Genomic DNA, 16759 nt, shown 5'->3' with positions numbered 1-16759 from the left:
GTTCAAACCGAGCAGCGCTGCTTCCTCACGCCGGGAGCGCTTCTGGAAACGCGTGTCGGGCTGCGGTTCCTCCCCCGGCAGCCTCCCCTGGGTTCTCGGAGCGGGACGGGCGGTGGTAATGCCGGCTCTTACGGGTTGAGGAATGGAGTATCGTTTTGCGCTATTTTTGGCGTATTTGGGCTGTTGCGCTGGGCGTTAACGCCGAGTGGCGAGTCTTGTCCCTCAGAAACCTCCCACAGTGGAGTAGGGGAGAGAGAAATCCCTTCGGAGAGATTTCTGCCTGCCCCACAACGACTTGTACCGTCCCGCCTGCATCATTCTCTATGGCTGTTTTATTGATGTCTGCATAAAATAAAGCAGATTCGTCCTTGCGAATGTTTGCGAGAGTAATTGCAGTTGTTGTTACAGTCGGGCTTGTTACCTGATGTCTGTTTACCCTGTTCCTCTCTCCCGTGCTCCATCATTTTTCCTGATTGTACTGATGCGTGGAATGAAACTTCACAACTCAAGAGAGTTATAAAGCAGGTAAGTTTTATTGCCAGCTGGGATGCAAGGAGGAATTTCTCCTCCTAACTTGCACACTGTATTGTCTAACAAGCAGCTACTTATAGTGTAAAGACGTACCATATTAATGTGGGCTAGGCTATTACAATTAGTTCACTAAAAGGGCGTTACTATTACAATTATTTCCATTATTCCGTTATCATAAGCCCACTCTTCGCCTTAACTGAGTTGGTTGTGTTTCAGACCACAGAAACGGCTAGCCTTGGACTGTCTCCTTTCTCACTGAAGTACAGCTACACAGCTTCTGCCTGGGTCTCAAGTGTTCCTGATAATGTGTCCTTGTTTTGAAAAAATGCCTTCAATTCTTGTTACTGAATACCTCTGTTGGTTAACCCTTTCATTGCTTGTTTCAGTACCAGTATCAAGAAAATCTGCAGTGGACTGTGACTTCCCTGGGTGAAATAAAGGGAAAGGTGGGTACTGTGTTCTGAAAGTGAATGGTATGAGTATTGCTGCTGTTCTGTATGCAGTTAGGGAGCAGCACTTCAGGGAAAAAAACAACTTTAAAGAAAGCAAGCTTAAAAAACAAAGCCTTGTGTACCTGTGTCTGGACAAATGCAAGAAGGTGAAAAGGACCCAAGCAGGAAGCAGTCAAGTTAAAAACTGATACTGAAGCTCATTGCTGAAGCAAATATAGAAGATGATAATTTACAGAATGAAAAAAAAAAAAGGGAGAAAAACCCCAACCTATTTGGGTAGCAAAAGCGTTTAGAGCTGTCTTTGTTAGTAAGACTTAAGAATATTAAATTTCTTGTTTCCAGGTTTAAAGCATTCTGATAGACCCTGATCTGAATGTATAGTGAATGTAGAATGGACTCTCTGGGACATTCGAACTGTCTCCTCTCAGAGACAAAAGACTGTCATATTTGTGATAATGCTTATTTTTTATGTTGGCATAATGTACAAGGAAAGTAAAGCATCTTCATGAAGATATGTCATACATAAGCGCTTTTAAACCCTTGTGTTCATAGTCATAGCAAGGTGAGTCACACTAGACTTTCAGTTCAGAGGGAAGAGTGTATTCTAAGAACTTGATCTGCAAGAAGATACAACGGGATCTGTACAGATTATTGGAAAATGGAGATGTGTATAAGGAGGAATTTCTTCACAATGAGAGTGGTGAGGCACTGCAACAAGTTGCCCAGGGAAGTTGTGGATGCCCCATCCTTGGAAGCGTTCAAGGCCAGGTTGAATGGGGCCTTGGGCAGCCTGATCTAGTGGGAGGTGTCCCTGCCCATCATAGGGGGGTTGGAACTGGATGATCTTTAAGGCCTCTTCCAACCCAAACAAATCTATGATTCTATGTATAGGCCTCTTGCTTAGTTATATTAATCTTGATTTCTCTTAATTATTTCTGTCTTCAACTCTAGACAATGGTGGCTTTCCAGCAAAAAGTTTTGAACCTAATCAAGCGTTTCAGACGGCAATGGCCTTTGTTTTCAGACTCTGAGAGGACTACTGTATGTGGAGCAGACTGCATGCTGATGGCTTTACAACTGTCAATGGCTGAAGTCAACAAACAGGTTAACATTCTTTCACTATGTTCTTGGTACTTAGTACACCTCAAACCCTGGACTCTCTGCTTAGGCACCTACTTGAAATGTCCATTTTGGTCCCTAAGAAAGAATCACAAGGATTTTGTCTCAAAACAAAGTGAGAAAACTTTTTTTCCTCCAACCTTACTGCCCTCCAACCTTACTGCCTTTTTTTTCACTCGTTAAATTGGGTTATGATTATATGTCTAGTTTTTCAAGGAGCTGAAACAGAAAATAAATGCTTTAAGGAAAACATATGCTACTTTAATATTCTGGTAATCTGGAATAGCATGCAAGTTCATAGTGCTGAATTATCGTAGCTTGTACTCAGATTGGAAGGCAATAAAATGTTGTGAAAAAAATATGGATGCATACATTTTAATTTTCACTCCTAGGTCTTTGTGTAGGCAATATCAAAACAGTCGAATTTCAGGACTTTGGACTCATGTATTTAACTAGGCCTTTTGGGGAAGTTTTCTAAATTATGAACCCTAAGGAGAGATCTTTTTCACTGGAGCAACTTAAATTACTGGAATTGTTTCTGACCTGTTTCTGTACTTAGTTTTGTATTCGGTTGCTAATTGTGTTTGTAGGTGATTATTTTACTGTTTGAAGTTGCTTAAGTGAAAATGTCATGAAATGAAAGAAAACCTTTGCACTATACAGGGGCTATCTGCCAATATTGACATAGAATCGCAGAATGACCTGAGTTGGAAGGGACCCACAAGGAATGTGGAGTCTAACTCCTATCCCTGCAAAGGACAACACAAAAATTTATACCATGTGTCTGAGTGCATTGTCTAAACACTCCTTGAATATTGTCAGGCTTGGCACCATGACTACTTTCCTGTTCCAGTGCTCCTCTGGGTGAAGAACCTTTTCCTAATATCCAACTTAAACCTCCCCTTGCACATCTTCCTGCCATTCCCTCAGGTCCTATCATTGGTCACCAGAAAGAAGAGTTCAGCACCTACTCCTCCTTCCCTTGTGAGGAAGCAGTGAACTGCTATAAGTTTCCCCACTCAGCGTTGTCTTCTCCATGTTGAACAGACCAAATGACTTCAGCTATTCCTTCTATAACTTCCCCTCTAGACTCTCCACCAACTTTGTGGCTCTCCTCTGGACATCCTCAAGTAGCTTGATATTCTTTCTATACTGCAGCACCCAAAACTGCACACAATGCTGAAGGTGGGGCCACACCAGTGTGGACTAGAGCAGGACATTCGCCTCCCTAGACTGGCTAGCAATGCTGTGCTTGATGAACCCCAGGGCACAGTTGGCCCTCTCGGCTGCCAGGTCACACTGCTGGCTCACGTTCAGTTTGCTGCCAACCAACAGCCCCAGATCCCTTTCCACAGGGCTGCTCTTCAGCCTCTCACTCCTCAGTCTGTATGTATATCCAAGGTTGCCATGTCCCAGGTCCAAAACCTGGCACTTGCCCTTGTTCAACTTCACGTGGTTGGTGATTGCCCAGCTCTCCGATTTGTCCAGATCCCTCTGCAGAGCGTCTTTGCCTTCAAGAGTGTCAATAGCTGCCCTGAGTTTTGTGTCATCAGGGAACTTGGTTAGTAAAGTTTCAAGTCTTGCATCCAGGTCATTTATGAAGATATTAAAGAGTACTGGTCCTAAAATGGATCCCTGTGGAACCCCGCTAGTGACTGGTCACCAGTCCAATGTAACCCCATTCCCTATGACCCTTTGAGCCTGACCCATCAGCCAATTGTTCACCCACTGCATTATGTGCTTATCCAGCTGTATGCTGGACCTCTTGTTTAGGAGGACACTGTGAGAAACTGTATCAAAGGCCTTGATGAAATCCAGAAAAGTTACGTCAACTGACTTCCCTTGGTCAACTAGGTGGGTAACTTTGTCATAGAAGGTAATTAGGTTTGACAGGCAGTACCTTCCCTTTATAAACTGTGCTGACTGGGACCAATGACTGTGTTGTCTTTGAGGTGTTTTTCAGTAGCTCCCAGAGTAACCTCTGTAATCTTACCAGGCACTGAAGTGAGACTAACAGGCCTGTAGTTACTGGGGCCATCCCTGCTGCCCTTCTTGAAGACTGGGACAACATTTGCCAAATCTAGTCAACTGGTACCTCTCCAGATTCTTAAGAGCATTGAGAAATTGTTAAGAGAGGTCTTGCTATGACATTAGTCAGCTACTTAAGTACCCTTGGATGAGTCAAAACCAGGCCCTATCGATTTATCTAGGTAGTCTATCATGGCAAAGCAACGCTTGTCACTTAGTCCCAGGGCATTTCATAGAATTATAGAATCACCAGGTTGGAAAGGACCCACTGGATTATTGAGTCCAACCATTCCTAACACTCCCTTTAACCATGTCCCTAAGCACTTCATCCACCTGTTCCTTAAACACCTCCGTGGAAGGCGACTCGACCACCTCCCTGGGCAGCGTGTTCCAGTGCCTGATGACTCTTTCCGTGAAGAATTTTTTTCTGATATCCAGCCTGAACCTGCCCTGGTGGAGCTTCAGGCCATTCCCTCTTGTCCTGTCCTCTGTCACTTGGGAGAAGAGGCCAGCTCCCTCTTCTCTACAACCTCCTTTCAGGTAGTTGTAGAAAGTAATAAGGTCTCCCCTCAGCCTCCTCTTCTCAAGGCTAAACAACCTCAGCTCTCTCAGCCGTTCCTCGTAAGACTTGGTCTCCAGCCCCCTCACAAGCTTCATTGCTCTTCTAATTTATGTCGTATTACATAATGAATTACAGGACCGTATAATATTCCTTTTTCTTTCTTTTTTTTTTTTTTTCCCTTGCCTTTTTTTTCCTACTAGTGGGGAATGCTTCACATACTAGTCCTATGAACTTGATTTCTTTGTTGAAAATTGGAAGATTTCTTACAGTTGCAAAATTACTTGTTGGATGTATTCTGAGTTCTGACTCAAATAGAAGGACCTCAGCTGAAAAGATTTAGTAGAATGAAGTTGGGAGAGATATATAGATCAAAGAGCAGGGTGCGAACAAAAATGAGGAGTCTAGTTGTGAAAGAAGAAAGAAGAGCAAGTAAAATAGAAGTCTTTTGGGGGAAAGACAAAGTGGTGTTGGGAAGTTGGCATTGGGAAGATGTAGAGCATGCTAATATGGAAAGGTCTACAATAAATATGGCTATAAGGAAGCAGAGATTGTGAGGGGTATTGGATAAGACACTAAGATTTGGGAGCAAGGTGAAAACAGGCAGAGAATATGACGAGATATGGGTGTGTAGAGAGGCAGCAACTCCTAGCTAGAGTTTTGGAAAAGCAAGGAACAGTAAAGGAATTAAAGTCCACGGTCAGTTGTCAAGAGATGAAAAACAGGTTAACAAGCAATTAGTGAATAAAGGACCAAATTCTGAATTACAGAGGCCAGAATTATTTATGTAATCTTGCATCCGTGTCCCTGTGTTTTGTCTCTGTTACCTTTAGCTCAATAAAATTAGTAGCAGAATTCTCTGCTACTGTGTATTTTCACTTGCATAAGTAGCCCTTAATGCAATTCTTTGTGTACATGTGTTGGTTTACAGGGATTGAAAGAGATTTTCTGTCTTCTCAGTATTGCCATCTTTAACCTTTGACAATACACTCATTTCCTTTATTGATAGCCACAAGAGACAGACTCGTATTTCTTGTAGTTCCTTGTACCCCGACGCTGAGCTGGAAAAGTTGACTAAAATGTCTGATTCTCAGTGGGCTAATTTTTCCCTCCCACACTCACAACTGCGAACCACTTGGTTTAAAAAACAGTAGAAGAGAGAATGACAGGAATGAAACAAATAGGATTATGTACTACTTTTTTTCTCAAGAGTGCAGCCGTAACTGCTCCCTCCTCTAGCTTTTTTACTGATAAAGCTGGTGGTAGCGGGCTTGCATCCTACTTCCTTCAGTAACACATTATTCAATTTGTGACTCAACAGGGCTTTGTCACTTGTTCAGCTTCTTTTTAAATTTCTGTGAATTTCAGCTCCAATATCTGGTCTTATCTACTGTGACACTTCCAACTTTTTGTTTGCCATTTGTGCCCTGCTGCCATACTTGTAATTTCCAACCATGCCAAGTTTGCCAAAACCTTTGGTCCTTTAGTTACTTCTACTTAATAAATGAGATTACATGTAGCATTAGCATGGGCTATATACAGTCTTTCATTCTTAGTCACTTCTGTTCTCCCATGTAGAGAGCTTTTTAGAAGAGTTTATTCTATTTTTTCCTCTTGGTTTAGAACTGCACAGTAAAACTGCAAAGTTATTGCCTTACAATTAAGTGTCTAATTATCTAAGAAGTGCTTAGGCATGATTACTTAAGGCAACCTTACATATAAATATAGTAATAGCAGATGTCCCCACTTCGGTGTAAATCCTTTGGAAAAAAAATATGATAAACTGATGTGTAAATTAGACATGACTTTAGCCATTCCTGTTGATACATTCTCTGCTTCTGCCTACCGAAGGTCATCAGGGCACTCTTCCAGAACTGGAAAGAAGAAAGGTAGTTCTTGCTGTGATACTTAAGTTACTCTGTGATAAATTTGAGTTTTCTTTATTACCTAGAATAGGAAAAGGATCTTCAGTTGCTAATAAAAACCTGTTAGCTATTTTGCTACGCACGTATTTGTTGTCTTTCTACCCACTTTATCTGCTCTTTTAAATTAACTCTGTCAATGTCTAATTCTGCTAATTTTCTGACAAGCTGTAATATTTTTTTCAGTTTTAGAGGTTGGGCAGAAGGCAGAGGGGCACATGGAATGTAATCTAATAATTTTGACAGGGAGAGTGGGCTGGAAGCCAAGTATAAGACTGTAGCATATATTGCATAACTAATGTTAGTTATGGTTCTAGTAACGGATAGGTGTAGGTTGCGTTAATGTATTGTTAGAACTATGTAGCAACACTGTCGATGTTGTACTAAACTATAACTGTACTAACACAGGACATTATGTATGTTTTCCCAGATTATGGCTTGAAGCAGAGCAGTAGAGCTATATTTACTGTCTTTGGGATGCAAATACCTGCCATGCTGAAAATTGTTTGTGCAAATAAATAACTTTAACCAATAGCCCAGTGAAAGTCAGTATGTCTTTTCTTATGAGTAAAGTACAATATAAATACCTGGTATTTTTAAGGATCAGGAACAGATACTGTAGGTAACAAAACTCAACCGTAAAGCCAAACTACTGGAAGAGTTTCAACTATAAGTAAGACTTTTGTTTATAATAAACTAAAATATTTAGATTATATTAATTTTTAAAATATACATATGTGCACCTTCTTTTAAAGTTATTTTTACAGCTAAGATGAATACAAACCATAATATTTTGGTTTTTTCTCTGTTATATTAGCACCATGGAGATTTCACAGTATCACTTAGTGATGTGCTGGAAACTTGGAAATATTTGTTACATGACAAACTGGAATTATCATATGAAAACATGACAGAACCTGAAAATTATGCTGACCTAAAAAAAGCCTATGATGCCTTCTTAGCAAGAAGCAATATGTTAGATCTAATAGACATATATCGGAAGTGTTATAGTCTTGGACTTGTAGATGAAGATGATCACATAGTCCCTGTAAGTATTTTGTTTGTTTTATCTCTGATATTTTTTGGCATAGTTTTTATCCCATTTATGGATTTATGGCCTGTTGTAGTTTGAGTTAAAGTAGGATCAGCTTCTGACTCTTAACTCAGTCGCTCAAAGTAACTTAATTTCTCTGAAAACTAACTGCATGTTTTTGAGACAGTGTTCTTCTCAAAAGTAATAACACAGGACATTGGTATGGAATTGGTATTCTCAACCTGGCGGAAAAGTAGTTGTGCCTGCGGGGAGGGGTGAATAGGGCAGGTGACCCTAAACTGACCAACAGTATGCCATCCCATATACGTCCTACATGTTAAAAATTGAGCAGTCACGAGGGTCTTGCTCTCTTCTGCAATGGCCATTGTCCAGTGAAGACCTTGTTTGTCTACTTGCTCCTGATCCTGCATCTGTGTGTTCCTGAATCCAGTTCCTGAGTCAGGCTCCCTCCTAGCTGTGGACCCATCCCCTCATGTCTGCTCTGCAGCATTTGTGGGGACATATAGTCATCGAGAGGTAGGGTAGAGGTGCAATCTCACATATTTGTACATATTCTATTGTATATGTTTTATTACTTTCTAATTATTTTCGTTATTATCATTTCATTAAAGCTGTAGTTCTAGTTTCCAATCCTTAAGTCTTTTTCCTCTTATTTCCCTCTCCTTTCCCTGTGGCATATGAGGGGTAAGGAATTTTGGAGGCTTGACTGCACGGATTTAGCTGCCAAGTTTGGCTGAGTGAGGCTGAACCATGACAGGACCCTTCTAAACTTTTACAGGAGCTCTGAATTATTCACAAGTTACTTTACTCTTCAGTTGGGGAAGCAGACGAGTTTAAATTACTAAATCTTATAAAGAGATCTTAAATTCACTCAAAAATGATCTCTTTGTCTTGTCCTGCTGGATGGGTAGGTCCCACAGCTCTTCTATGAGTATATCACTCTTTGCCAGAAATGGAACTGAAAAATGAACTGTAGAGATGTGATAAGACTACAACAAAGTTAAGTGAATAATGTGTCATTGAGTTTTGGTGTATGCTGATATACAGTCAAAATATTTTAAGGTTATCATACTGCACTCTTAATAACAAAACAATCCCTCTACATGTTGTTAGTTTTTTTTCCTGAAGCCAGAAGTAGTCCCTCTTCAGCCATTCAGTGAAGCGGCTCAGGTATTATGAGGCCACGCTCTAGGCTTGAAAAAATTCTAGTAGGTATCCCACTCTTAGATTGTTAAAATCTATGGAAAACGTATTTGACTAATATCTATGTCACTGGATAAAAATATATCTAAGTAGCTAAGGTAAGTTTGAAACACAAGCATCCTATGTGATTTTATTTGATTTTGTGCTCTCTGGAGTATGTAAAGGTCAAAAGACAAGGGATATTGATAATGAAAAAAAAATTGAATATTGGATTTAGATGTGTTTACTTCTAGCTTGTAATGAAAACTTGGAGAGGATTTAATTTTCTGCTTTTACTGCCAACTGTCTGAGCACTGCAGGCTTAAATTAAATTATCATATGATTCTATGACGAGTATGCTTGCAACTAGCTTGCCTACTTTCTTAAGGAGTGCAGGGAACCTGCACTCAAACACTTCTGTGATTATTAGATGCAAAAGAGATTATAAGTAGAATTAAAGTTTGGGAAGAGCATGGAAACTGCAACTTTGTTAATTATTTTTTCTTCCTGTTTTAATGGGGGAGATGGAGAGCTTGGGTGAGTTTATGAGCTCTTCCTAAACATGGTATAACACGTTAAATGTTCTCCAAAATGTGAACAGTGCCTTTTAGTGTAAGTGTATTACATAACTCATTGAGATATCTTTTCTAAGTTAATTTGAGTCTTAAATGTCATTTCTCTACTAAAAAACTTGTACTTGGTGGCTGTTCTAATCTCAAAACACTAGCAACCTGGTAGAGATGTAGTTTCACCAGGTTTTAATAGTACTTTTGCTTTTTAGTAATTTTCATATTTAAGTTTATTCTAATCTTTTTAATAAAGGTTCAGCTGTTGGAATTTATTTCTGGCATAATGAATGTAGAAGAAACTAGTGGTTCTGTTCTTTCTACTCCTACACGTTTCAACAAACAAGGCCAGGAGACTGTGAAGGTAAAAAACATTTTTGTCTCCTTTATAATATTCTGGGTATATTGAAAACTTAAGATAAAATAGTTTCTTTTTCCCGTTACTGGTACTAAAATATTGCTGGCTTAAAAAAGACGGAATGCGTGTATCAAACACTGGATCACTGGTGTATATTGTAGGCATGTGTATGGGACTAAGTGCAGAAACTTATATTCTGAAGGACAGTCCTTTTATGACAGGCACTTGATGTAGACTTGATCTGAAGCCCTAGAGAATGGATTTTTCTACTGGTACACAATCACTTGTGTACCAGTAAAAAACATTGTCTTGACTAAGAATTAAATGATTTAGCCAGTGCTGCGAAGTGAAGTACTAGGTGAAGTAAACTCCTTTGATTTTATTATTAGCTCATGCTCCCTTAACATATGGGGGAAATTTGAGTAGCCACTGTAGTGGTGGCTGTAGCAAAGCAAACAAGGTCTTTGTCCCAGCAAAGGACTTGGTTACTTTCTGGGAATACTGGATTCTTTCTTTGTACCCTTTCAACACCCGAACCAAGAATCTCAGAATAATATATATAACAACACTTGAAATGCTGAAGCTTTGGTAATATCCAGGCTTGCTTTTCTCATGATAAGTGGCAATTTCAATTCAATATTTGGGTACAACTCAAAATCTTTCTGAACACAAAAATCTATTCTGATCTAAGATTTTCCCCCAGAAAGCACTTCTACCATTAACATAATGGGTTTCTTGCTGCTCTGACTTGTGTAGGATAAATATTCCTTGCTTTTTTTCCTTCTCTTAAATCTATCTTTTCAGACTGTTGTATGTACATGTTTAGATTTTTTTCCTGCCTGTCGTACACATCCTGTTGAATATGAAGAATTTCCATAGCAAATACAGGCTTTCTCATTATCTTTCCTTCTGTTAATGACCTTTTTCATTTTGTTTTTCATTCCTTAAGAAAAAGAACTTGTAAATTCTTGAGTTCATGGACGCTTGTTCTTACAGGGTCCAGAACAGTGCTGTGGTATAAGCAATTACAATGTTATGTTTGATTATGTGGCTGGAGCTGGGTCACAACTTATGTCCAATTTCACTCAATGGAGTTTCTGTGATTAAACCCCCCTGGGAGCCAAGGAACTGCTGAATTTGGTGTGGAGCTGGCAAGTTGTTTAAATCTTAGCCTATTTGAAGTTAATGACAAATCCTCAGATAGCTTAATGGTGCCAGTATTTTACCACGGGATAGAAAATATATACCTGTGAAATGGTGTCTAAGTAGAAGGAAATTACTAGCAAATTCTAATAGCTAGAGATCCAACCCTCTAATATTTTGTGACTATTCATGTACAGTATTTTAACACATTGATTTTAACCCATTAATCATGCTTGCTTTTGTTGATACTTTCAGAACCCCCTTACATAAAGTAGCATGTTGAAATTATGCAGGGTGAAATTCTCACTCTTCTAAAAATCATATTAGTACATATCAAATGAGCTTTAAAAAACAGAACATAATTTAGCATCAGGCTAATCAATTTGTGTGATGCTTTCTTATGCAGGTGGCAATCCTAGCAAAGAAGTGTGTGTGTTCATATTTAAGCTTGTTGGTGAATTCTAAGGATGACCTGGCATTGGCTCATATTCTGAATGTTCCTGACAGAGGACTTGGTAGAGAAGCCTTCACTAACCTAAAACATGCCTCACAGAAGAGAAGAATGTCTATTTTCCTGGTATGTGTGTCAAATGAAATTTGCTATAGATCAGTGGCAATTAAATAGAACTATAATCATAAAATGTTGCTTAGATCTCATATGCAAGACTGACGTTTGCAAACCAAGCTGAATATCACCATAAACATGGTTTCTAGGTTAAAAGGACACAACAGAGATTCTATGTGAAGAAATGGGTATTTTCTTGGTCATGAAATCTAAACGCACAGAAAAATAATTGTGTGCACCTCTTGAACTCTGAAATGTTATCACCCATCATAAAAATGGGCATTGAGACTGTTCATTCTAAACAGTGACTGAAATCCTGAAAAAGTTTACTATCTTAAATACAAATACGTGAATATGCTTTTTATTATTGCTTTTAAGATCTTGAAATCTTGGTAAATATTATGAAGTGAGGTCATGAGTATTCATATCAAAGAGAAAAGGAAGAAAATATTCCGTTAGACTAGAGGTTTCTGCTTACCAAATACGTCTAAAGGCAATTAAGTTGTGTTAAGTATCACAAAACAGTATTAACGTTAACAAAACCAAGCCACTAACAATGCATTACAATACTTATCAGTTTTGAAGTGCACCAAGGATGTATTTTGGTTAGATAGTAAAGCAACACTTTTCTGTACATTTGTTAAAACTTGAGACATCTGGAACCTAGAGTACTTCTGTGTCCAAATTGCTTCTCTTAGGGTGACTTAGAGACAAACCCTTGCCTTGGATGTGTACACTAGAACAGAGGCTGAAATTGAAAAGGATAGTAATGCATTTTTTTCAGCTTTAACTCAGAATTTGGGGAAGGTAATGCTTTCCAGTCATTTGCATCCTGATCAGTCTTGAAATATTCATCAAGTTGTGGTCCATATGACGTATTCCTATTCATTATAGTCTCAAAGGCACAAAGCTGGGAAAAAGCCTTAACACAATGGTAATGCCCTTGGAATGGAATATGAAAACTACAGTATCAGTGTGCAGGGCTCACAGAGGCTTGTTGCTAATGAATCTAGTTTGTCAAGTGCATTTGTACTTAGAGTAGTTATAGTCAGCACAGAGCCATCTCAGAAATAGTTGGAATAAGATGAGTTAGAATTCCTTCTCCAAACACCCACTGTAGCCCCTCATAGTCAAAATAATCAAATTTTGCATGCACAGTGGCCTCAGTGCAGACAACAGCAGACTAAGGAAAAACAGTGTAGGTATGTACCAGTCACTGAAGCAGATGCATTCTCTGATTTTTTTATGGTTGAATAAATATGGAAAATTTGTGAAATCTCAGATACAGGATTAATTATTTTAGCTTCTAATGCTCTGTTAACATTGTATAAAAAAATGTGTTTTGATTGGATTTATTACCTCTTCCTCACAGTTGCCAGAGGGGAAACTTCTCTACCATGTAAAGAAGTCTTTTTTTTTTTTTTTTTGGCATCTGTGCTTGTAGAAATTTTGCAAAGCCAGAATATTTTTCCATTGTGAAGGCAAGGTCCTATGAACTGTACTCGATCCACAGGAAAACTTAAGCACAAAGGCAGGAATACTGGCAGATTTACTTTCTTTGCTAGAGTAATTCCAGTTGCACTCTTTCCAGTCCTAAGAGCTTTATGATTTAGCTGTTTAGTCTGAAATTAAAATTTATATGTAGAATTAATTTTACTGCGTCTGTGACAAGCATTGCAGACTGTTATCTTTACTTTCACATTTCTGGAGAACTGCTAAGCTTTTTGTTCTGATCGTTGACTTAAAATTTGAGGGGTTGTCCTCTAAGGCATACTGCTTTTGTGATATCTCTTGTTTTCAGTGTCTTTATAGCAGATGAAAATATATGACAACTTTCAGAACTAGATACTTGTGATGATAGAAGCTTTAACTGTCATAATTTACCAGAAACTTTGAGTATACTTATTTTTTATTTGCACCTCTGAAAATGAATGTGCTACTGAAGTCAACTCTTACATGGTTGTGTTAAAATTGTTCTTGGGTCATGGACAGCTCTCTGAATACAAGAGTAATTTTTGTGAGGTCAGCATGAGCATTTAAACAGCAGCAATAAAAAAACCCCACACCTATGCCCTGTGTAATAAAGTTGTTGTTTTTTTTTTAAGATGTCAAAAGGCCAATGTAAATATCAAATTAGCTGGATTGTTTTTGCTTTGGCTTGTGTGTTTTGTTATTTTTTTTCATACTGCTGCACTATTTAAGTATTGATGTTGCAAATACGGTGAGATGTACGAAGCTCACTGTCAGCAGGTATTCTACCGATTTCAATTAGATTACTTCTGCTATTAACCAACTGTTATCACTGTTTGCAAAGCTGTAGGAGAGGCTCACTTCAGCATACATAGTTTCATATTTATGAATATTTCTCCTAATAGATAGCAACATCTTTTATCCGAACCGTAGAACTTGGAGGAAGAGGCTGTGAGTCTTCATTATTTGATCCTTTAAAAGTCCATGTAAAGGGGCTTTCAGACTTTGTTCATTTTATTGACAAGCTGCAAGAAATTGTTGGTGAAACTTTAGATCAAAGGTAATGGAATTTCTGTTGTATTTTTGTCTTTTTGAGCACTTCTTTGTTTTTCCTTGTGCGTGTGTCGCAGGGTGGAGGAATGAAAGAAAATCTATTCACTCATTTAATATTTCAGAGTAAATGTTTACAACTTAAACCTTAGTAGAAAATATAAATGTTTTAAAAACAATTGGAATAAGCATATAGATTTTTTTGAGGCTTTTCTTTGTATTAAATTTTCACCAAATCTATAGCTATGTCGATAGTTTCCTAGTTATAAGTAAACTTCCAAAAATTTCAGTCTTATGGGTCTGGTTAGTGCATAAACCAATACATGCCTTACTATTTCTTGCTTGTTAATTACTTCCTTTTTGACATTTCATTGTATGTACCCTTATATAAAGGAGTCTTTATTGCTGCTGACAAATGACTACATTGGTCATTTAGCTTTCCTTTTCTCTTCTTTTTTCAACACATAAGCAAAGCATAAGAATTATTTCTTAGGAAGGCTCTGTTGAAGTTGCTGATTTTGAACGTTTTTGAAGAGCTGAAGTCAGTCTTTTGGACAGACGTATGAATGTGAGATTGATTAGAGAAGTGTAAGTGTAATACAGTATATTGAATTGATAAGTACTGGCATGAGTCCAAAGAGAGGAGCAATTTTCTTAAGCGTTGTAGAACTTTGTGGTTTTTTTTTTTTCAGTTATAATCACTAAATTTCTATACATATCTTCAGCAAATCAGCTGTAATAATTCTGTTCTTGATACTAAAGAATCTTTTTATTAGTTTGAATTGAGCCTAATCCACACAGTTGAAAACAAAATGTTACAAGCAAACCATAAACTTTATTTAAATTACTAGTTAGATTGCATTGAAGCTGGAAGTAGAATGTATTTCTGAAGTTGTTTTTCAGTTTTTGTTTTATTTTTGAATTCTGCTTTTTTCTTCTTCCACTTCAACATTCCGGATGCCAGAGACACACTGTCTCTGCTGGTGATTAAAGAAAACTTTTGACTCAACATCTAATGTATGTTTTCTTTTCTTTCTTAAAATCATATCTGGCACTGTACGTTGGTAAAAATGAGAAATGGAAAATCTTTTATGTGCATAAACTCACTTTTTAGAGTGAAAAGACTACTTTTTCAGGTATGTACACTTCAGCAAAATGTGATATAAAATGCCACATCTTGTTAATTGTCCTGTCTAAGGCATACAAGAAAAATCAGTGTGGGATAGTTGCTGAGAATTACCAGTTTCTAATTGGGATAGTTCTCTAGAGCTTGGAAATTCTTTTTAGCATTCAACTATGTATTCTGTTGCTTTCTTTTTTATTCCTGTTGCTGTACCTGCTGTCCTTTTTGTCAGCATTCTGTTCCTATTATAGATGGTGTGACAATCTATTTCACTTTGGGATGTAAATCTAAATGTCAGATTCTGGTGTGTTCATTAGGCTTCAGGTGTACGTGTGTATGTTGCTGGTTGTATCACGGACCAGGAATGGAAGCTAGCTGTACTGTGATATTTATTTCTAGTATCTCCTGTAATCTATGTGGATTTTATAACCTCACAAACTAAAATACTACTGTTGGTGTTGTACGTGTGTGAATATTTATATAGTGTGTGTGTGTGTATATTTATATAGTGCTTAGTGCTTATAGAAATATATTGCCTGGCTGTCTTTGAAAGAAATTTTGTTAGTATGTTGAAGTTCTCAAATATTATAGGACTAGCTTACAGATTAGAAACTAAGGGTTGCAATATTGGTGAACAAAAAGCTATTTATCATAAGTGTTTGGTAAGCCATATGAGTGAGGACTGACTGTAAGCTCTGTAAGCTCTGCCTGTGGTGTGACAGTAAATGTGAATTCCAGAAGATGTGCTTTTACACTAGAAATTTCTCTAGTTCTGTTTCTGTTGCTATGTAAAGAGCAGAGGGGAAAAAAAAAAAAAGCAAAGATGCAGCAAAAGTTTCAGTTGCTTAATCTTCAGAAGCCTGCTGAGAACTCGAAGAGCAAGACTGACAATCTGTCTGTGGTGTTGCATTTTTTGATTGTTTACTTAATGATTAGAAGTCTTTTTTAAGTTTCATCTTGTTACAGTGGAGATCTGAAAATTGAACTTGCATAAAATACAAAGTAGCCAAATAAATCCTGGGTCATTGTGGAACAGGTTGAAAAGAGGTTTTCTTCATCAGGCTGAAGTCATGTTCTTTTGCACTGGAAACCTAGAAACAGAGTTGAAGATGTTGTGTAGTGATGGGATATGCTTAAGAATATTTTTAACATAGTAGGAGATACGGAGCAACCAAGTATCTGATAACCAATGGAGAATGTGTTTCTCATCCCCAAGTCATTCAGCTAAGAAATTGAACAGTAGATGAGATGAAGAAAGGGAAAGCTGTCAAACGCAGTGGAAACTTAATGAAACTATGATGATTTGGTTAAAATATGGCAAAAAGTGTAAGCAGAACTGAGAGCAAGAGAAATGGAAAAGTTATCATGAACTTTGGTAGTTTCAAGGTGCATTCACTGAGCAGAACAAACATTCTTACAAATCTCTGGAATTTTTAGATTGTTCAAGTTTGCCTCCCCTCATTGCCCAGATGTCCAAGATTAGAAGAGATCACTAATATCTGAAGGATCAGCAGCATGAACATTCCTTAAAGTTTGGGGATGATGTGAAACTTGTAACCCTTAGCTATTTACAGATTCTGTAGACTTGGACTGTGCTAATGCAGTAAATATAGAGCTTGGATGTTCTACTTTATGTG

The 16759-nt window shown here is 37.9% G+C and overlaps 1 protein-coding gene across 1 annotated transcript in view; it reads left to right on the top strand.

Moving 5' to 3' along the window:
• Positions 1 to 22: 22 nt before the first annotated feature.
• PARPBP (PARP1 binding protein) overlaps positions 23 to 16759 on the top strand; it is a 51829-nt gene continuing 35092 nt past the window's right edge. Inside the window, 7 exon segments of the mRNA XM_009560512.2 lie at positions 23 to 525; positions 918 to 977; positions 1935 to 2087; positions 7429 to 7659; positions 9670 to 9777; positions 11321 to 11491; positions 13855 to 14009. Of these exon segments, the coding sequence (XP_009558807.2) occupies positions 1938 to 2087; positions 7429 to 7659; positions 9670 to 9777; positions 11321 to 11491; positions 13855 to 14009 (815 nt within the window). The 5' untranslated portion in view covers positions 23 to 525; positions 918 to 977; positions 1935 to 1937.

Source organism: Cuculus canorus, chromosome 1 (assembly GCF_017976375.1).
Source record: "Cuculus canorus isolate bCucCan1 chromosome 1, bCucCan1.pri, whole genome shotgun sequence".
Classification (NCBI taxonomy): Eukaryota; Metazoa; Chordata; class Aves; order Cuculiformes; family Cuculidae; genus Cuculus; species Cuculus canorus.
The sequence above is the reverse complement of the archived record's forward strand: the minus strand, read 5'-3'. Positions and strand labels throughout refer to the sequence as shown.